The sequence below is a fragment of the Botryllus schlosseri genome, chromosome 6 (assembly GCF_051294905.1).
Source record: "Botryllus schlosseri isolate E-star chromosome 6, Bs_hap1, whole genome shotgun sequence".
NCBI lineage: Eukaryota > Metazoa > Chordata > Ascidiacea > Stolidobranchia > Styelidae > Botryllus > Botryllus schlosseri.
Genome location: NC_137241.1, coordinates 13,402,368 through 13,423,966, shown reverse-complemented (window position 1 = coordinate 13,423,966; position 21,599 = coordinate 13,402,368). Strand labels below are relative to the sequence as shown.

The 21,599-nt window shown below is 40.9% G+C and overlaps 4 protein-coding genes and 1 long non-coding RNA gene across 5 annotated transcripts in view; 3 read left to right on the top strand and 2 right to left on the bottom strand.

The window, feature by feature from the left end:
- Positions 1-21,599, bottom strand: part of LOC145440319 (peptidyl-prolyl cis-trans isomerase-like 1) — a 120,912-nt gene that overhangs the window by 95,684 nt on the left and 3,629 nt on the right. The gene's annotated exons all lie outside the window — the stretch shown is intronic.
- Positions 1-21,599, bottom strand: part of LOC145440296 (uncharacterized) — a 118,178-nt gene that overhangs the window by 92,950 nt on the left and 3,629 nt on the right. The gene's annotated exons all lie outside the window — the stretch shown is intronic.
- On the top strand, positions 3,725-5,410 carry LOC145441413 (uncharacterized). Its single transcript, XM_080319264.1, has 6 exons — positions 3,725-3,900; positions 4,457-4,584; positions 4,743-4,816; positions 4,873-4,935; positions 5,017-5,091; positions 5,178-5,410. The coding sequence occupies exons 1-6, from the start codon at positions 3,793-3,795 to the stop codon at positions 5,315-5,317; spliced, it is 588 nt and encodes a 195-aa protein (XP_080175390.1). The 5' UTR covers positions 3,725-3,792; the 3' UTR covers positions 5,318-5,410.
- On the top strand, positions 7,965-10,030 carry LOC145440112 (uncharacterized). The gene is made up of 3 exons (XR_013915427.1): positions 7,965-8,488; positions 8,878-8,962; positions 9,833-10,030. It is a non-coding gene; the product is annotated as an uncharacterized LOC145440112 (long non-coding RNA).
- Positions 11,597-20,954, top strand: LOC145441048 (uncharacterized). The gene is made up of 6 exons (XM_080318830.1): positions 11,597-11,750; positions 12,897-13,037; positions 13,305-13,445; positions 15,372-15,511; positions 20,308-20,458; positions 20,530-20,954. Exons 1-6 carry the CDS (start codon positions 11,699-11,701, stop codon positions 20,700-20,702), a joined length of 798 nt encoding a protein of 265 aa, XP_080174956.1. The 5' UTR covers positions 11,597-11,698; the 3' UTR covers positions 20,703-20,954.

Sequence of the window (21,599 nt, the reverse complement as noted above, 5' to 3'; positions counted from 1 at the left end):
GAAAGAGCGCCAAGTTCGACTCCAGTCAAACTCAAACTCGTTCTCTCGCTTCGCTTTCTGAATACCGATTCTTACGCAATGTTGACGCAAAATGAATTTGAGCGCTGAGTAAGGTTCCTTGAATACGGGCCTTTGTGTATGTGTCCATTGTCAATCGCCGCGCTAGGTGGGTAAGACTCATAGTCCAGCCCCACAAACTTCCATTGGGTGAGGATTCGCCCCCCTCCCCTTCAGACCGTCCAGCTTCGCATAACGCGAAAATTTTCTATAATTCATGATTGAATCGATCACTAATATCGGGAATTGCATATATATTGTTATAAATTTTGTTATCCCCTCTCTGCTGACGTAATCAGACTTACCGGTAGAGCTGAGTGAGGTGTTGTCTTGGAAAATGTAGGGCCCGTAAATAATAATTCAACATATTCGGGCGGGCCCGTTGGTATATTGACTTCGTTACATGTTAGTTTGTGACCTGCTGTCTGCCATGTCAAAAGATAATGAAATCGCCAAAAGTTACTGAACTGAAAGACGCACACGATTTAAAAATTCGATAGTCTACATTTCATTGTGACGTCATAAATTCGTATTTTAAAATTTTTCTGTTGTGGGTCTTTTAAAGGTAAGATTAATGATACGCGGCTTGCGCATGAAGCAGGTCTGCCCACCCCTGGTATTTACGGAAGGTGATATCAGGTGATGCGTCTACTTTCAGATCTTACATGTTACCTCGTATACTCATTAAAGCCAGCACGAAAAACGCGATCAAACAAATACTCGTTTCCGTAAAACAGTGTCATGATATTCGATGACCTAGAATTCCGACGCAATGTCGCTCGGTAGCAATATTTGGTGTAGAAGCTACATTGGATGATATTACTTGCGCGTTATGTTAATCGAGCATGCAGAAGGCGTATTGTGTGTTTTGTGACACAACCACGAACGCAGGTGGCACATAGCAGTCACAAAATCTAGCAACAGTAATACATTATTTACTAATAGTACTCAAACCATACCGCAGTCGACATAGTGACGAAATCGCTCTTTTATGACGTGTTCTAGGACATGTTCTAGGCCAGTGGTTCTCAACCTTTTTCACCTCGCGGACCGGTAAAATTTAAAAATATGTCTGGTGGACCGGTGAACTTTGAAAATTGAAATGAAGCCAGAATGTAAAGTATGCAACCGTTTTTTGCAATTATATGGTGCTAGAGAGTGTCATTTAGAGGGTTTTGATCGTAATTAATTATCTTCACGATGGCATCCATGCGATTTTATGGTAGTCAGTCTGCAGAGTCGAGGTAAAGTTGCCTTATCCAGATGAACGGTTGAACGTGCTACCGCTGAGAGTCGTTTACAGACTTTGGCGCCAAGGCCGTGGGTTTAACCTGCCACGCCAACTCGAACCAAGCACCTTATCGTGCTACCTTGCTCATTTCCCACTGCAACCAGACGCATAGGCTACTCTGGCAACTACAAGTACAACGCATGCCGCAAGAAAACACCTCGCAGCAAACTATACCGGCCATCCGCAAATCAGGGCCGCAAAAGCACTTCGTTAGCCCACCCCAAAAACTCTGGTCTTCGGCCCCACAGGGCGATAAGGCAAACTTCCGGGGCTTCGCCCGCAGACCCTATAGTTGGGTGGATGTTTTCACCTGTACTTTTGAGCACAGTCATTCTACTCAGAGTAAGCAGAGAGTTTATGCGGATTAATCGCGCCAATAGCGAAAATGATCGATAATTCATGACTGAATCGGTTTTTTCGCTGCCGAAATTTTGGCACACCATTCGGAGTCCCATTTTAGCCTAAACTTCATTATGCGTTGGTACGTCGTGGCACGGTAATGTCTGACGCCGAAATGCCTATTTCTATAAACCATGCGTATTTCTCGAAGAAGGGCACTTAATATAAGCAAGACGTTTAGTGACACTAAATCGTGCAAAGCGCGAAAAGAAATTGAAAAATGCTGGAAAAAGTTTCAGAAAAATACGCTATGATTAATGTTCATCTGAAAAATAATTTTGGGCTTTTTTCAAGTTCGATCCCTCTCCAATTGGGCGGTTTAGGGTGCCCCAGTTACGGTCCTGCACAAAATGAATGGATCGAAAACGAATGATCGCGCAAACTGCGCTGTTTAGCGATGAGTCAGCTCGTATCTGTTCTGTACTTGTCGCTCACATGTCGTCAAATGACACGTCTTGAACTTTAAGTCAAATCGAACATGGTTCCAGTCCTAATGTTACCTCACGAAGTTCTGAATTATTTTAAATTTGATGTTTTATTTATTTTATCAATGGATAAGCCTTCAACATTGCAACTTGAAATTAAGGTATAAATTGTAATATACCTGGCGGACCGGCAGGAATGTCGTCGCGGACCGGCACCGGTCCGCGGACCGGCGGTTGAGGACCACTGTTCTAGGCGATGTGTGAGTTGTATTAGGCAATGCTTCCTATTCACTACCGGAAACTTTTACTCTTCCAAAGCACTGAAGTCGGTACAAAATCATGATAACGAAGTCTTTGGGTCTCACATGCATCTTGTACATGGTCCGTGATGTCATATTTTGATTACATTCTCAGGTAATCGCGTTATATATGTCAAACATTCACGCTACATGACACAGGGTCCGTATATGCCAGATGCCATATTCATGATATCCTTGTAGGCCTATATACCAAAGGTATTCGGATTTAATAAATTACAAAACAAAATGTTTCTGGACACATGCTTTCAATCCAAGTCCGAACCCAAATCATGAATTTATTAATTTGGAAACGAAATCAGGTCGATAAAACGACTAATTCATTGCAATTATGATTCATTTCAATTCCTGAAAACGTGAAATATCACAAAACCAAATCTAGCTTCTAAAACCCAAATCTTGTCCGAACAAATCTTGAAAGCACAATCCTAATCCGTGCTCAATTGCTCATCTCTGGTAACTATCTCCACTTGGCAGGTTCGCCTTATCGAGAGTTTTCTGTGACGAAGCCTTGCAGATTGTTGTTTGCGCTGCACTTGACACATGTGTTTGTGCAATGTGCAGTGCATGCGTGGCAGCCAAAACGAATGGAAAACTGGTATATCGGGCATTTTAATCAACTGGCGAATGACTGATTGGGTGACACCGTCTTTTCAATGTCACGAGATCTCCTAGAGTAGTGTAAAACATACAACTAACACATCTTTATTTGATAGCAACAAGAGGTTTCTTTTGATTAACTAACTTCAAAACTATGTATAAATTTCTCGACGAAGATTGTCAATGAAAGGGAGATATAGAACGAAATATAGTTGTATCATAATGTTTTGATCCAACGCTGTGATAAGGTAACTCAAGTTGACATAATAAATGCAATCTTGTGAAATAAGGCTGCGAACAATAATAGCGTTTTGGATTAGTGATTTTCCCGTTGCTGCAAAGTAAAATTTCATTTCTATTCTGCAGTCGTCCATTGCCGAAAGTTACACTGCACATAGTGCACACTGCACAGTGCACATTGCATACGCATCAGGCATCACCATTACGGCAGATTTACTGTCCACGATATCTCCACGAATCCATGGCGAGATTGGCATGTCGCAAAAACGAGACTGTTTTAGTTTGAGAGATATGTTGAAAGTAACATTTATATTAAACTATAAACAGTAGATTATTGCACGTAAATCAGCATCTGATGCTTGTGATGCGTTCTCTCTCTATATATAGCGCCGATGTGGCTACCATGAACATACAAGAACAATATAAGCTTCCAAGTTTTCAGTGAAGTGTCGAAATTTGCAAGATGATCTCCATTGTGACTTGTATGGTTATCGCTTCGGCTGTTCTTGGGAATTCGGCGGCACAGCAATCATGTGCCCTCCCGTTGCAGCCGGCAATTGATTGGAGTCGGGTAGGTAATAATTTATCATCGGTGTGGATCATGGTAGTGCATCGCGATACTCACAAGAAAGAGGTTTTCGCTTAAAAGTCTTTTCAGCAACAAGTAGAATGAAATGGTACGTTTCGTCCATACATACAGTCTGAGATTTCGTTTTGTGGAGAAAACGTTCGAGCTCATATAACTTTGACGGTTTTGGTGTTAATTTATACTGCGGGAGTATTTACACATTTGAATAAAATATTCATTTTTATTCCCGAAGCTTTTCGGCTGACCCTCGTCAGGGGATATCGGGAATAAATATGAATATTTTATTCAAATATGTTATGATGTTCTGTCTGTACTCCTAAGCGTCTCTTTGGGAGTATTTACGTAGGCTATAATGCCTTCTTTAGCCATTGTGCACATGAGTTGACCCAATGCATTTTCTACCACTAATTTACCAATACGAAATCTATAAAATACGCTGCCTGTACCACCTGCGCAACAAATACAAACGGATTGAGTAACATCTGGGTTGTAATTATTCACTCGGATTCCTTTCTACATACTAGTCATTTGTTTTCAGTTGCCAAGTAGTTGGAATCTTGTCATCACCGACGATCCACCCCCGCATGACGATATGTTCACGTGCATCACAGCAAGCATCTCCCGCATTGATGATCAAGTAGATATCAAAATTTCGGGGGATACCGGGTAGGGTGCTGCTAATGTTCGAAAGTTCTGGTTTTTCTCGTCAATATAGTTTGTATCATTTGTTGCCTCATTGTATCGTGCTATTGTAGTGTGCAGGCCTACCCGGCCGAATACACAGACAGATTGTTAATTGACACGCCTGGGTATAATCGTTGCAGAAATGGCAAAAAGTCTATGTTCATGCGCTCATGGGAGGTCGCCGGCGGGCAGTACGAAGCCCTACTGCACCCAGGTATAATGTTCTCATGTAATAGTGAGTTCTGTTTTATTATACACATTACGATTCAGAGGGCGTTTCTGAGGACATGCTTCAAGAAGCAATTACTGCTCATAGAGTCGACAAAGGGTCAGGTTAGTAGATTAGGGTTCCATATTAGGAAACAGGTGCTTGTGAAATAGCCTGTTTACTAAAGCAAAAGTGTACTTGTTCAGCTCTTCCGATCGTGGCAACATCATTTCTGACCGACTACGAGAGTTATTTCATCATATTCGCATGCGGAATCCAAGGTATGCATAACTATAGATTGTCTCCGATTGATAGCTATTACAAACGTAACACGTTTTCCATACTAGGTGTTGTTTAATTATTTCAGGCTACAAGGACATTTGGGTATTCTCACCGAATCGTGACATCTCCGTCGACCAGACTCTCTCTTACGTGAACGAGATTCGCCTGTACGATCAATGGAGGTCCCAGAAACTCAGAAAATCAATTTGCCCAGCCTCGAAATAAAGTGTCGATAACAGTGCTTGAGATTACACATATTTATCCTTGAGATCTATCAGTCGTTTGTAACAATACTCAAATAAATACTGGTTATCATTACCACATTGATTTGAATCGTATCCAAGCCTGTCCATAGCCGATCTTTATCATTACTACGCGTTACAGTTCAATGCAGTCCTCAACTCGCAATATGCAAATTCAGAATCCAAGTTGAGTAACGCACTGCTGACAAAGTGTGAGACAGCGATAGCAGTAAAGAAATTAAGAAAAAAAATTAATTAATATTTTCTAATTATGACTGGAATGCTTCTTGTTTATATATAGCGATCGCTCTCAACCTGACCAGGCAAATTCGGATGCCCTAGTGAAGTATTGTGGGTAGGGGCTTTATTGTAAGAAAAATATGACATGTCCCGCTATCAATAGTGAGTTAGTGACTTTGACAGTGCCTCAACCCAAACGGACTGAGCTCAGCACTGCTGCCACAAAAAGATGTTCAAAAGGTTAAATAACAATTATTAATGATATATCATTAGATAGGCGATTTTCGGGAAATATTTGATCTACTGCCTGCGGTGTTCTGGTATAAAGTGTTCTATTATACATATTCATCTTAAACGAAAACACTGGTACCGGATGATATTGCATCCTGCTTGATGATGACAATTGCTCAAAACGTCCAAACAAGGAAATCCAAGCTAATCCATTTCTTATGTAATGCAGTCTGGCCACTGGCGTAGCCAGAGAGGGGCGAAAGGGGCGATCGCACCCTCCAAATTTTGGGGAAATTTTCGTAAAATCAATAAATATTACAGTATTTTTGGGCAGATGAATGCAACCTGAAAAATTTCCTCGCGCTTCGCGCGATTTATTGGCAAAACAATTGTTTTTTTATTATAGGTATTCCGAAAAAACATTCTTCCGCAAATACCCATAGTTGAATTTAGCTGCATTCTCAATTATGAGAATACACAGTACCAGTATACATGAATTATGTAGAGTAGCCCAGGGTCGTTGAGTGGATTGAGTCTAGGGGGGTCAGTTCAGTATGGGGATTGGGGACTGTTAGTTCTGGCAATTTCCATTCCGGGACACACGAAGACATAATAGAGTAAGCTACACGCGACTCCGCAAAGTGCACTCCGAAAATAATTGACACCCATAAAACCGACGCATGTATTCCGAAGCCTCCTTCGATATAGATTTTCGGTTGCTTAAATGGCTGACGCCTAATGATCTTGTCCCTGCAATCAGACGCCTCCTATATCAATGCGTCTTTTTAATTTGGTCCAGTATGTATTAGCGATTCCAATCTTTAAAGTGGCGTCAATCTTTACCAGAGGTCACTAAATAACCGTGCTTCAACGAAGTAATTATAATAAGAATGGACATCACTGATACACACGCGCCAATATTAATAATCAAATTCTTTCATTTATTCAAAAAAACTTTACGATCCGCGCGACTAGGCCCGATATTCACACTCATCGTTCATTACGTAATGTCAGCGATTTGGGCTCATCCGTGAAACGATCGCCGAATACAAGCTAGGCTATAGTTGGCAACTGTATGCTTCCATAGAGTATGTGTGTGTGCGTCTAAGAATAATCGTATATATACAAAGGTAGTGATGAAACTGCCCATGGAAGGATCAACGGTTCTGCGAGGTGTTCCCACGGGAGAGCTCCTCAAAAAGAATTGGCCCCCTATAAAAAAAATGTTTTTCTAGCGACGTGGCTATGACCTTGCGTGTTCGTGATCTTCTGAATGGTGACAGCTTTCTCCGCAAGCTATGAAGTAACAGCAATAAATGACAACTGTCCCGCCTGGCGCCCTCCCTCTAGAAATTCATAAATAGTCTTGCCGTGTCGTACGAACATATAGTTCAAGATGTACAATTAAGTGACCCCTGAATGGCACCACTTCGATGACACCACTTCTATCAGCCCTTCCGGTAGATCTGACAATTAAAACGTATTTGCAATACGCAAGTAATAATATAATGAGCCAATTCCATTCATTATAACCAAGAAAAATAATCGCATCTCGCGCGAAAGTTTTTACGCCCGAGTTTTTCTTAATCATAATATTATCATATCACTTTATGCCTGTGAGCGAAATATATGTGTAACGATCGCCCCACACTGTAAAAAATCTGGTAAATTTACTGGGAAACCTCTGTAAATTTTGCAACGAATTACCGGTCGCCGCCAATAACTGTGCGTAGCTTGTAATTTTACATTTTGATATGTAATATTACCTCAATTTAGCTGAAAAGTCAAGTTACCAGAATTTCTTCGCAAAATTACTGACAGTTACTCGTTAATGAAGTTTACCAGGCTATTGGTAACATTGATTAGCTTGAAAATCTATGCAGCCAATGTATACGTGGAACTGAATGTTACTGATATGATTCTCGTGGTGATTATTTGACCTGATTCAAACTCGTTCGCGAGATTGGCGTCTGTCATACGGAAATTGTTGGCCCTAGTACCGATCCCAGTATAGTAAATAGTAGGGTGATAGAAACAACCGACAATCGTAGCTAATGTGATACACCATAGCCACTATATTATAATATAAGGCTATGGCCATAATGCCGGTCTCGCTGGTTACATTCGTTGTCACGGACAGGACTGATGAGTTAGAATATCAGTTTAGGATGTATAATATTGTTCGTGAAACTAGAAATATCAGCAACGCAAGCTCTGTTGACCATTTGTTAATGGCGAGCAAGGCGACCTGTAATAGGTTACATTAGGTTAACGTTACGCGTTACTGATTTTTCTGAGATTCGGAGTAAACAACCAACGCACCACTGTGACATCACAAGCAGCGTCTGGTTTAGTAGGTACGGTAAGTAGTACACAACACATGGAAGAAATATCAATTTATACGCAATAAGATGGAAAAGAGAGGGACTATATGTAATGATGAATGTTTCTGTATGAAAAAACGACCTAAATCAAACATTATAACGAAGTGGCCAATAGATATGATTGGTGGCATGTCAGCGGATGAATACCACTTATTTCAAAATCGTTCGAGTGTCGTATCGTCGTCTGGCCATTATTGAGATTTGAGCAAAGGGTGGAGCGAAGCTTGTAGTGCGTGAAGAAAGTGGACACGATCGTTGAAGATTCCTAGGAATGCTGAATGGGATACGCATCGTAAAAGGTATAGTACTACATACTATTCGTTACCGTGAATATATACGACTGGGCACACCACCGGGATGACTTAGATTTCATGATTGAAATATTTCATTCGCCGCATTATTTGTTCTATTTTGGGATATTAGTCGACTTATATAGTGACCTGTGACACCACATACTCCGCCGCGGAGGAGTTGAAACTGTCGGTATGTTTAAATGTCATTTTCGGGCCATAGCATAGAGATGTTTTCATCCACTGCTGGAGTGCTGGATTTGTTTGGCACACATGCCACCTCAAATGAGGAACCTTTTGCTTCAATACATAAGATCAGTGGTTCTCAACCTGGTGAACGCGAGAAATTGACCAATTCTGTATGAATTCTGACTAACGTGTTTTGCAACCATTTTCAGAAGACGATTGTTGAAGATGAAACTTATTCCGTATTCAAGAAAGCTCGCCAAATGCAAACTCCAGCAGTCGCGCTCAACTTCACCTGTACGTTTAGCGTAATATCTTTGGTGTGCCAAGACCTTTCTCAGCGTCACACCTGTGTGTAGTCAGTAGAATATTTGGAATCAGAAACGTGTGCTCCTCATGGAAGAAATTTTTTTATGGTACATTTGGGCGATTTCAATATATTTCCACTACCGATACGATGGACAATCCTGATCGGGGGCCAAGAAATAACAGCATGCAACAAACTGCATGACTAATAACAATTGGCCCACACGAAGATGCATTATCATGTATAACTTGCCCTAAATTTTCGAAAGCACTCCCTCCATGAACCCTACCGGTGAATCTGATCACATGGGCTGCAAAAAGATAAATATTTGACAGTAATATGTGATACTGCTACTATTACTTACGGTAGTCATTCGTGAATCTTAAAAATTTTCGCGTTCCGCTCTGCGTGAAAATATGAAATCCCAGCAACTACTCATAACATTGCCACTCGCAATTTCGGTGCGTACAATAGGTCTTAGTGGAAAGTATAATAGTCCGGACCTCCAGAGTTCACCGGGAATTGATATGGACAGATTAACATAGCCTATCTCTATATTAGATGATGTGCTCTTTTTGACATGACGATAAGTGCAGGGGGCGCAATTTTTTTGGCCATCGCCAAGGGGGGCGCATGTCAAAAATGGTTGAAAACCACTGCATTAGATGAGGTAAGTCATTAATCTCTGCTATATCATGTAAAAGGCAGAGCCGTCACCCGTCATCACACAATGTACCAGTAGCGGTACTTCAAAAATTGTTATATTTTTGTTCGCCTATTTGTCTTAGTAGTCTTTATAATGTCATGTCTAGGTTAGGAACTTTGCTTAATATAGCGACTCACGCATGAATTCTTTTTAGGGGAACTGCAAGATACTAGTTACACAGAAGGAATGAGGACGAGAAAAAGAAACCATTGGAAGTTTGGCCGATGGTGGCAGACCACTCGTGTTACTGCATGTCTCCTAAAGAAGAATTAGACTTCAAACAGCAATACTTTTTCATCGATAACCTTCTCATCGTGAATCATGAATGAATATACAGTTTGTTCCAAAGTCGTTTTGGGGTGTGAAGAAGCTTTTGCGATATTTTAGCATTGGGTTGCTTTGCGATACGTATGGGATGTACGTGGATTTACAAGCTGGTATGTAATCCTGATTTACACAGACAGCATGTATGTAGGTAGGCGGTAAAATTACAGTCTCAGTGGCAAATATACAGGAGAAAATGTAGATTGGATACACCGGAGGTGACTGTAACATTACAGTCTGGTGTGTAAAGTGAGATTACCGGAAGAGTGTAAGTTAAATTTACATTGACTAACGGTAATGTTACATTACCACGAAATGTCTGGCTACCGTGCTTCCAAACATTTCGCGGTAAATCGAGGTTTTTTTTTTTACAGTGCAGATGTTGCGGTAATCATCCAATAAGGGCCAAAGATCATCGTTTTTACCTATTTTTCCTTATCTTTATGGGGGGGGGGGGTCATTTACGTCATCGAATTTTTCGCCCCCCCCAAATATTTTTTCTGGCTACGCCCTTGAGTCTGGCATTTGTTAATTTCAATGTAATCAGGCGAGCAATATATTACACATGGGTATATTCAAGAATAGACGTGATGATGTAGTTCTGACCGCAACCGCTCTGTATCTTAGTGGTCCTTGCAGTCGAAACCGACTGTATTTTGGAAACCGGACGACTCTTTCATTTCCAATGTGTGACACTTCTTTTTGTCGAAACCGATTGCGTCTTCGGAAACGCGATTGTGTTAGTCATCAATACACTGGTGACTGGTAATGCGAGATCGCCGAACTACCGGATATTAGCAGTTACATTCACTCATTGAACAGTCCCAAACCTAGAAAATTGGCGCATCGGTTTAAGCCAGCGTTGAAGAGAATCAGATACGCGAGCAGACAGACGCCTAAATAGATTTGGTCTTAAAGTCAAAATAGTGCCGACTTCACATTTGAATAAAATATATACGCTGTGTATGAATTATACGAAAAGTTAGGCTGTTAACGCGGCTTACTAGGTAACTCTAAATCAAAGCCGTCCGTCTTGAATTACGTAAGTACATTCGCGAGACAGTATCTCGGTTCCATCCTAGCTCCCCCACGAAGGGAAACATACCCGATATTATCTTACACGCGTCAGAACTGCAATTAATTTTGACTTGGTTATCATGTGATTCTAGATGTTTGTAAGTAGCTTGCATATAGCTTTTCCACTCAGATATAGGATAAGACTGTTAATCATTAGCTTTAGAAGGGCGCCCTTTATTCCCCATACTTCAATAGCATCGCACACCTTGGATTGAATAGCTATGTCATCGCGACTATATGACTGTAACCTGTGATGGGGAAGAAGTGCGGGACCTACGATATTCAATGGAGTGTCTCCCTAACATATATTGAGAATTTCGGAACACAGCTCAAAGTTATTTATCCACAACTCAGAATTAATCAGAAGCGATGGATCAGCACATGCAGTATATGCTGGTTGGTTATGTTGACTACAGTGGGTTTATTTGTTCGCAGACATTCTCGGAAACAGACTCAGGAAAGGCGAATTGTATTTTAACGGCGCTATCGATAAATATAGCATAGTTGTTTGCAGTTTAGATATCAACACCTGTCGTATTCCTGATCAATAACGCAGGTCACATTCGAACTATAATATACGTAGAAATTACCACAGGGAGTACACGCTGTTGAATGAAAAATGATCTTCCCAACGCTGTTGGTAATTACGGCCTTTCTTCAGCCATTCACTAGTAAGTATTTGCCGTGCGCAGCCCGTTATTTGTGTCATAGCCTATATCTGATATATGAGATATCTGTCGACTAACTTTATCAGCCCAAAGAGAACAAAGACAAATAACAAACATCTTTAATATAAACCAAATTGTGACGAAATTGACCCAGAAAACGATTTGCTATTACCGTTTATATCAACATATCATTTTAAGTTATGACAATGTCGTGAAAACGCACGAAGGTAGCATTACCTGCAGATCGCAGAATGTAAATAAATGATAGAATGAATACAGCCATAATTATGGAACGTTCGAAGTGCATAACGTTCCACATGGTTAATAGTTATTCAATATTAGGTACGTGATGGATCAGACATATTTCTGCGTAGGCTACTATTCAACCAGAGCTAATAAGCTAATCATCATATACATAGAAGGAATGTAGGAAATGTTACTCGAATAGAGGCAGTGACTTCCAATGTAAATCAAAGCCATTGTACGCAAAGGAAAAGGCCTGAAATGTTATAAACATGTCGTTGAAAATTGTAGTTTGTTACTGCACATCCAATTCTCTCATTTGTTACTAATGCTCCTTGAAAACCTTCCAAGCGGAGGTATCGCCACCACAAACTAAGAACGATTAATCGACAGCGGTGTAGCCACTGTAGGGGAGGGGGTGTAAGCCGATACTGTCATCTAAAATTATGAAGTTATTTTGTTCAGATACGTCGCAATCAATTCATGATGTCGATTCAAAACTCTATTTTGACTATATGCGCATATGCTCAATGCTCATGAAGGGAACTGGCAGCGTGTGATAAGGAAACTATATTAAACTGACGGAGGTGTTGCGGGGCGTATCCCAAAACTGTATATCCACTCCGAAATAATGCAAATTGATTTAAAAACTGCGTAGCAATATTCACACTCAAATAATGAACACTCTCGATCCAGACTGCCCCTGCCAGAAAATAACTATAGTATATGTCCGTGCAAAGTAGCCTGAGCTACTTCAACACGGAAATCAGTACAGTACAAGAAATAATATTGCGAGCGATACTATAGTGTTGGAAACTTATAAACTTATATACCCATTGTCAAAAGCGCAAACGCACGGGACTGCGCTACAGCATTGATTATAAACTGTGAGATGTTCTTTTGTAGCCTCTTCTGCGGATTCACGTTGTACAAACATTGGTGGTTCTTGTTTTGACTGGAGGTATCACAAATGCATCGCTGGTTATGAAACGGGCCGCTGTTCTGGTGATAATAACAGAAGATGTTGCAAACCTTGCGATAACACATGTAAGGAACCAAGCGTATGACAGGAATGCCATAGAAATCGGTTACTCCTATCTGTTACTATACCATTTTAGCGACTGCATATTTGGCGATCCATAGGGCTTATATATTGCTCTTAAACCTCGAACACATACTGTTCGGTCCAGTTCTAATGTCTATTTTCATGTGCGGGAGGTATGGATTATCGACGAATTTGAGTGCATAATCCGTAAAGGGATCCGTTGTAAAACTTCTCTGTAAATTGTTAACTATAATGCTACTGATTGATAGGCGCCAGTGATGAAGCATCATACGACGACAGAAAATGCGAGGACATGGGTGGAGCGTGTATGCATAACTCGAACTACTGTGCCGGCAGATACTTTTCGGGACATTGCGGTGGTCCAGCAGCAAGACAATGCTGTACTTCAGGTAAGACTCACAATCGAATCAAGATGAATCGCTCTCATATTTATTTCAAATTATAGCTAGTATTCCCCATATCCGGATTCACTTGTGACTTTTAATGATAAGATTCGTCAAAAAATCATACCATTTTGAATAGTCAACGGCGCAATAACGTTAATTATGAGTCTGAAGCTCATGTGCCTGGTCATATATTAGCATTGTTAATGCATGCCCTAATGTTGGATGTTCGAAGTATTCATCTCACCTCAAAGAGTATAAAATGCAGGGTTGTTGCGAGTCAAGTGATAACGCTACTACACTTGATTCATCTTGCCACCAAGTCATATGACTCGGGACATTCTATATGACCTGATTCGATTCACATATTTTGATATCCTTTCTCGGGTGTCATTCTCCAACACTGATTTAGAGATGCGATAATTCCATCATTGTTGCGATAACAATTCAAGTTTCAGGGAGATTAGTATATAGCAGGGGTCGGGAACCTATTTTTGTCCGAAGAGCCATATTCGCCCTACTTCTTCCATTTCAATTATCAAAGAGCGGTACACGCCAATCACCATGTTACGTCACAATTGAAAATCCGTGACGTCATGGTAGCACAAAATCGAACTCACTACTTGGGATTCGTCGTGTGCGCCCCATTTTCTCTGTAAAAACTCGTACTAATCATGCAGGTTGCCTTATTTTAACATGCAAGACTTGAGTTACGAGAACGTAGGTTCGTCGTGGTGCTCCTTTTAAATGCGTGAACCCATGATCACATGCGTAGGTGCAGCCAAACATGGTCACCAGAGTAGTATATAAGCCCACCCACTCTAAGCTGTGATATCAGTTGCGTGGGGTCAGGGGAGGCAGGTGAGGCAGTGCGAAACGAGAGGTAAGGCACAGACGGGCCAAGCCTCGTCATTGATAACGCAATTCATCGCAAATAACTTACAATTTATTATAACTGATATTAATCGAATGTAACTGTCACACTGATTCCGAAAATCTAAATACTGATCGACTTGTCAATTCTCAGAGTATTCGGCGGTAACATGAAACGCTGCGCTACACGCCTATACATTTTATCACCAGTAGGCTACTACAGAGCTATTTACCAATCAAGAACATGGATAGCAATGGTGTTGTTTGTAATTTGTTTTTGTAATTGTGAATTTCACGTCCACGGCAGTTCATTTTGCGCCGTAGATCAGGAAGAAAATATGTATTTGAAAACTGCGTTGTGATATGGGCGTCGCCATGTCTGCTATTCTCTTTGATTAATCAACGTATCGCACTATCCAAGATTTCGAGTGGGGTGAATAGAATTTGCGAGTGATATTGGTCGCCGGCGGGACAGTAACTTAAATTTGAGGATTTTGAACCTTTAAACCAATACCTGAAGACGGTATTATCTTTACCTCTCAAAGACATGTTTATATTGTCTCGACATATAATTATTCCGGCCTTGATGAAATTTGCTGCTGCAATATTGATCAATTCAGTACAAAAATAAATATTTGGCAAAGAGCCATAGGTTCGTGAGCTCTGGTATAGAACATGAGCACGAGCACTTTGACCAGTTTAGCATGAGCTACCGTACTCATGGCCAATGAGCACTGCTGTTGACAGTTGTATCAATTTAAATCAGTGGTTCTGAACGTTTTTTTTCCGCCAGCACCCGTATTCAAAGTTTCTCATGGTCTGGAAACAATATATTAAAAGGGCTCTACTGAGGAAGATGGGATAATGGTCGAATAAACAAAGAGTGAGAAAAATGACTAAATTCTGAATGCGAGGCATTCGATATCACCCAAGCCCGGTTGTTACTAGTTCCTCGTTGCTCACGCTTATTAGTTCTTAATTCTTAGTAGAAATTATCCATCGCAATCCTCCTAAAATGAATTTCTAAACGTGTCTGAAATATATTTTCTGGATAAACAGGGAGTGAAGGAAGTTGCAATCTTATAGAATATTCGTCCGCACACATCCATGGGCACAATGGTTTGGAGGTGAGGGTTCACAGAGACTTCGTTGGAGCCATGAACAAATTGAACACATACGCAGGTGCATGCCACGTGACCGTAAGTATTGTATAATATGCTATCATCATAGTGACCTATATGGTGTGGACACAGCGAGACTGAACGGCTCGCTGCATTTGGGTTACGTCATACTTTCCATTTGACCAAGGGCAACTTTACGGCCATTTTTGACCGGCTTGCCGAGCGCGAAATTCGATAAAACGGGTATCAATGGGAAGCTGCTGCTGTACTGATTACGAAAATATAAATTTTATTCTGTTCATGGTCCAGGAACCTCCCAAAAGCAGCCTCGAAATTTGCATTGTGATCGTGTTTTGTCCTTGTGACGCCACAATTCTGTCTAGCAAAACGAGAGTGAAGCTCAGAAGAAAGAGCCAGACAACACTGTTGCGTCACAATGCCAAACTCAATTACAATGCAAATTTCGAGGCTGATTCTGGGGGGTTCCAGGACCATGAACATAATAGAATTTATATTTTCGTAATCAACACAGCAGTAGCTTCCCATTGATATCAGTTTTATCGAATTTTGCGCTCGGCAAGCCGGTCAAAAATGGCCGTAGTGTTGCCTTTGGTCACATGGAAAGTATGACGTAGCCCAAATGCAGTGAGCCGCTCAGTCTCGCTGTGTTCACACCATATAGGACACTATGCTTTCATACTAGCCCAAACCTGGAAAAACTGCGACCAGCGGAGTGATTCTGAGCGGCACGCGAAAAATTGCTTCAAATTAAGAACATAAAACCTACTTTCGGATGTTGCTGCGTGGACTAAAACCATCAGCTGTATAAACTGAATCGGAAATTGGGCCGCGAAGCTATTTTAGGTGGGCCGCGAAGACGTTCTAACTGTTACATATTCGTATTCAAATTTCCAACTATTCTAGACACTTTTTATTCTCGAGATTAGAAGAGTTAATGCACATTTTCCTCCTCCAAATTAAATTGTTTTGCGCACGTAAGCGCCAAAAGCCACGTTGCCGTGCTCACAATAAATTGTGAGCCAGATTTTCGTCACAGTCATATTGGTTGCAGCGTGAAATCCGACAATGCGCTTTTGTGTATACTTGAGATTGAAATTCATTCGTTCCTCCAAAGGCTTTGCGAACGTTGATCGGGAAATGCAGCAATCCAACCCGATTTGTCGTTATAATCAGCAAACAATTGCCGCAACGCAAGTTACTCATAACCCCTTTGTGTTCGACGTAAAGACGAATGGCTGATTGGATACGCGCCTGTTCGTCTGTTGTTGTTTGTGGTATTCATAGTGTTTTTCTACTACAATGGTCATTTACACCAGGCCGGTATGATTTATTATGATTCCGCATCTGACGTCTTGGAACACGGTCCACTTCCATACATTTTTAAAACACCGCTTAAGCAGATCGGATGGCGAGGAGCCTAGATAAGCGTTTCACGTCTGTAATCACCGGTTACATGCAGGACCTTAACTGCCCCACCCCAATCTCCCAATTGGTGCATCGAGCTTAAAGAGGGGCCAAAATTATATCATGAATCAACATAAATTATGGAGTATTTGTTTGGAGAGTTATTGCATTTTTTTCAAATTTTGTTCGCGCATGGCGCGCATTGGCATCGTTAGATGTCTTGGTTTTAATAGCGGTATACCCATATCTCTAATACAGGGGTGGGCAACCTTTTTGCTATTCACGGCCGCATTTCGATTACTTATGAAGCCTACGGCCGCATTCCTGTGATTAAGCCGATATCAACTAACTGGACGTCAAATGCCAATGTTATACCGTCCATGTCCATTTCAGTCGAACTCCAGACTTATCTAATTTCTCATATCGGCTTACTATACATACCGAAATCGCGAGTGGCCATGTTTTGAATAATCACCGTCAAAGTGATGGTCGCGCAATGCGCGAATTTTTTTTCAAATTCACAATTAAATTTCGTCATAATTATTAGTATACTCACATATTGCAATCAAATATTTATCCTTTATCAGCCCACGTGATCAAATCCACTGGTGGAGCTTCCGAAATTTCGGGCAGTTGTTATTGGTCACTTTGATGCATGCTATTATTTCCTGACCTTCCATCAGCAGTGTCGGTAGGCTTAGCGGAAATTTATTGGAATCGCCTGAACCAGTGGTTCCCAACCTTTTCGGGTGTCGGGACCACATTTCAAACTTCAGAGTACGAATGGAGCCGCATGAAAACACTAAGTATAGGCTATTTATATCGAAAATTTAAAGGTAGCTAGTCTACCTCTGCTGTCACCATCCAGCTAATTCAAAAGCATGCACATATTGCACATGGACTTCTATAGATTATATATCGGTTATTATAGCATTGATACAAGCAAATTGGCGAGTACTATAATGTCGTGATGTGATAGCTCTCATACATTCCTGCACTTTATGCACAAGTTCGCGGGGAATTATACGCTGAGCAACGTTGGATTTATTGCAATTTATACTTGTCTATGAGCCTTTACTTTGATGTTAGTAAAATTGTGTCGAAATTTCCTCCTCACGGAGACGTTATATGAAGGTCTATGACCAGCAGAACTCAAGATACATCGTTGTCTGACGGGCATTCATCCATGCGTTTGACGCCAGTCTGCAAGAATTCTCTTTCCTAATTTTCAGAAGCGGCCTTGGACGACTTTAGACATAACTAATGTCCCCCGTTTTAGCATTCATATACAGAAATTGCCTATAGCTATTCATAGAAACAAGCAACAACTGTCCTCTATTATATTTGTGAGGCATATTTAGAGGTCAATCAGAGCCGCAGGAAGGCTTTCTTGGAGTCGCATGTGGCTCTGAGAGCGGCGGTTGGGAATCACTGGCCTAAACGTATCAGAAATAAATTTCTTTCTTGAGAAGCACACTGTACCAAGTTGGTATTTCTATATGGGGTGCATCATTTTATCTGCTGTTCACGTCTGTATACTATAGATAACTAAGGTGAACATTTAAGTATGAAGCTATGAAGTTATGAAGTATGAAGCTTTGAAGTATGAAGCTATGAAGATATGAAGCTATGAAGTATAGCATTGAATCGCGCGCAGCGCGAAGAAAATTTCAAGATTATTTAAAATTCAAATATTCAAAATTTCAATTTGCCCGTTGACGGTCGCCAACACATACTAATTAAATTACGTGTCACGGCCGCACAAATTTCCTTCTACGGCCGCAGGTTGCCCACCCCTGCTCTAATAGAATAATAGGCATAATTTATAGAAATAGGCCTTTCGGTGTCGGCCATTACCGCGCCACGACACACCAACACATATAAAGTTTCGGCCAACATGCGACTCCGCGAATTGTGCAGTTAAAAAGGTCGACAGTGAGAAAACCTCTGCCGAAAAGGATCGAAACCTTCGGATTATGTATGCCGAATTTTCCATAGACTATATACGGTCGGCGCCTAAATGGCTGTCTCCAAATATCGCTGTCGCCAAAACTTCATAGTAGTATATGCAATTGGCAATATCATTGACCGAATGCCATCATGAATTCCGGAAAATATTCACGCTAGGTGCGACCAGATAACTGTAACACACTGACAACATAAAAACTGGCACTCGCGAGCAGTGGTTTGAACGTTAATCACGAAAGGGCGTCTAGTGGGTCGCGCAATGAAATTTGGATGAAAAGTGGGTCGCGAACTGAAAAAGGTTGAGAAGCACTGCTTTAAAGCCTGTTCATTAATATGTAGCCCAATACCACAGCCTACATACCTCGCATGCGTAATTCAGATTTTAAATAAAGTCAATGTAGCGTAGTATGCCGTAAGAATTAGAAGTCACTATAAGTCACTTCTTCCATATAGTTTAGTCAAACGTTCTTTGTTGCCATTGTCACATTACGAATTGCACGGTATGTGCTTCTAATTGTTACGTGCTACGTTTCCAAATCCTCAATTCGTAAAATAGGTCAATCAGTGTTCGTGATTACTATGAGTCATCATCACTCATAAGGATGAACGGACAAAAAACAATGCCGAAAGCTGAAACGCAAAGGGTTTGGAGCATTAAATATTTGTTTACTGGAGTCAAGGGTAAACCCCTTCTTTTAGTTTGTACCGAGCAGGTCGCCGTGTTTAAAAAGTATAATGTAAGTTGGTCTTATGGCAAAACACGAAGACAGACACTCGGTCAAAGGAGGGCGAATTTCAGACGAACTGCAAGCTTCACTATACAACACGGCTATGTCACCAAGCTGCACGTGCACACTGCTCGGAAGGCAGCGAACAAGACAACAAGCTTTTTAGTATCCCAAATACATTTTATGTCCTAATAGAAAACTTGGATAGGGGTATAAAAAGAGTTTCAAATGTATCATGTTTAACATTGTTTCGAATTATGACGGCGAGTAAATATTATTGTTTGTTAATTGACCATCACTTTCTCATTACCTAATATCAACACAGTCCCCGAGCAGCGGTTATTAACAATGCAAATATCTGCTTTGAATTTAGAAATAAAATTAGTACACTACAGAATATAATTAAAATTTTTGACTCGGCCCGCCATCTTTTGTACTTCTCATTTGGCCCGCGGAGAAAAGTAATTGCCCACCCGTGTACTATACTAATCTAATATGCTATCATAATATGTTATATTGTGGGCGAACGCGATACATATTTATGAAGAGAAATAGATAGATAGATAGATAGATAGATAGATAGATAGATAGATAGATAGATAGAGAGAGAGAGAGAGAGAGAGAGAGAGAGAGAGAGAGAGAGAGAGAGAGAGAGAGAGAAAGAGGGGGGTAGTTGTGTCTACGGAGATGTAAGTGAGAAAGAGATAGTCATAGTGGGAGGGTAACTTTGTTTTATTTACCTTTGATTTATAGGTGTACGTCACCAACGCCTTTAGGAAAGCGGGACAGAATCTCGATGGGACGGTGGTACCTCCAGCCACCACCTCCAATCATTTAGTTGGTCACGCAATCGATTTCAACCTGAATACACCGAATGGCTGGTGTAATAGCGCTTGCCTCGCCGGTGAGTTCACTCGCTTTGAGAAGTTTTGCGATCTAACTAGCGAAAAATTATATGGTGGTTAATTTTCGCAGGTCAACAGAACTCTGCTGCCAAATGTTTTACCGACAAAGCGATGAACAGTGGCTTGAGATGGGGCGGAGTTTGGAATACACCAGACCCGGTACATATTGATGACGGCCTTAACGTTTATAAATACGACGAATGGAAGACCTTGTATTATGAACTGCACAATAATTGTTCATAAATGTTTCCAGACATTTCATCACTAGGGTGATATATAAATAGCAGTGAAACAATATATAGGCTAAATAAGGGGTCGGCGGCCGTTTTTGCACTGCAGACCGGTTTTTAAATAATTATTTTTTTGCGGACACAAATGTTCAACATTGAAAATTTTTGCTATTCATACACTTTAACTAGGGTTGCATTTAAAGCAAAAATCATCTTGACGCGAACTTGTTTAATGCATGGCCCTCGCTACCAGGTGGTTAACGGATGATTGTGTGGGCCGCCTGCGTATTGATGATCATTTTTAGTGTCCAGCTATCTCTTAAATCATTAATTAGACTAGATGGCGATGATGCCGTTGGTCGGACTTTAAAATGTCATCACTTTCGCCCAGACCCACGGCTTTATCGCTGTTTGGTCTGTAGTTAGATGCCGAAAATGCTAGCTGATGACCTCTTGATTTAACCATTTGCATCCTGAATTTCACGGTCAGGCCACTCAGATTTTTGAGTGTCCTTGATCTACGTCGACAGCATCCTTGGCTACAGCGTAATACATGAAGAAAGCAAACAATACATGAAAATTTCTAGGAATGGAAGCTCACCATAAATTACGTAGACTAGTAATTTTAAAATACAACTCATTTCTTAAATGAATTTCTTGTGGGCCACGGGTTAGCCACATCTGTGGTATAACTTCACTAAAGGGTGTCGGGCCAGCCAATATCACACATGTTTCGTGCAAAATTATACGAACTTTTCACGAGCCAGTAACACCGGTCCGCGGACCACGGTTTGCCGACCACTGGGCTAATTGTTAATTTGTAAGATGTAAATCACACGTAAATGAATAAAGGTAACCGAAATGTCAGATGCGAATCTTACTGATTATGTATTACTCTTCTCCAACATTT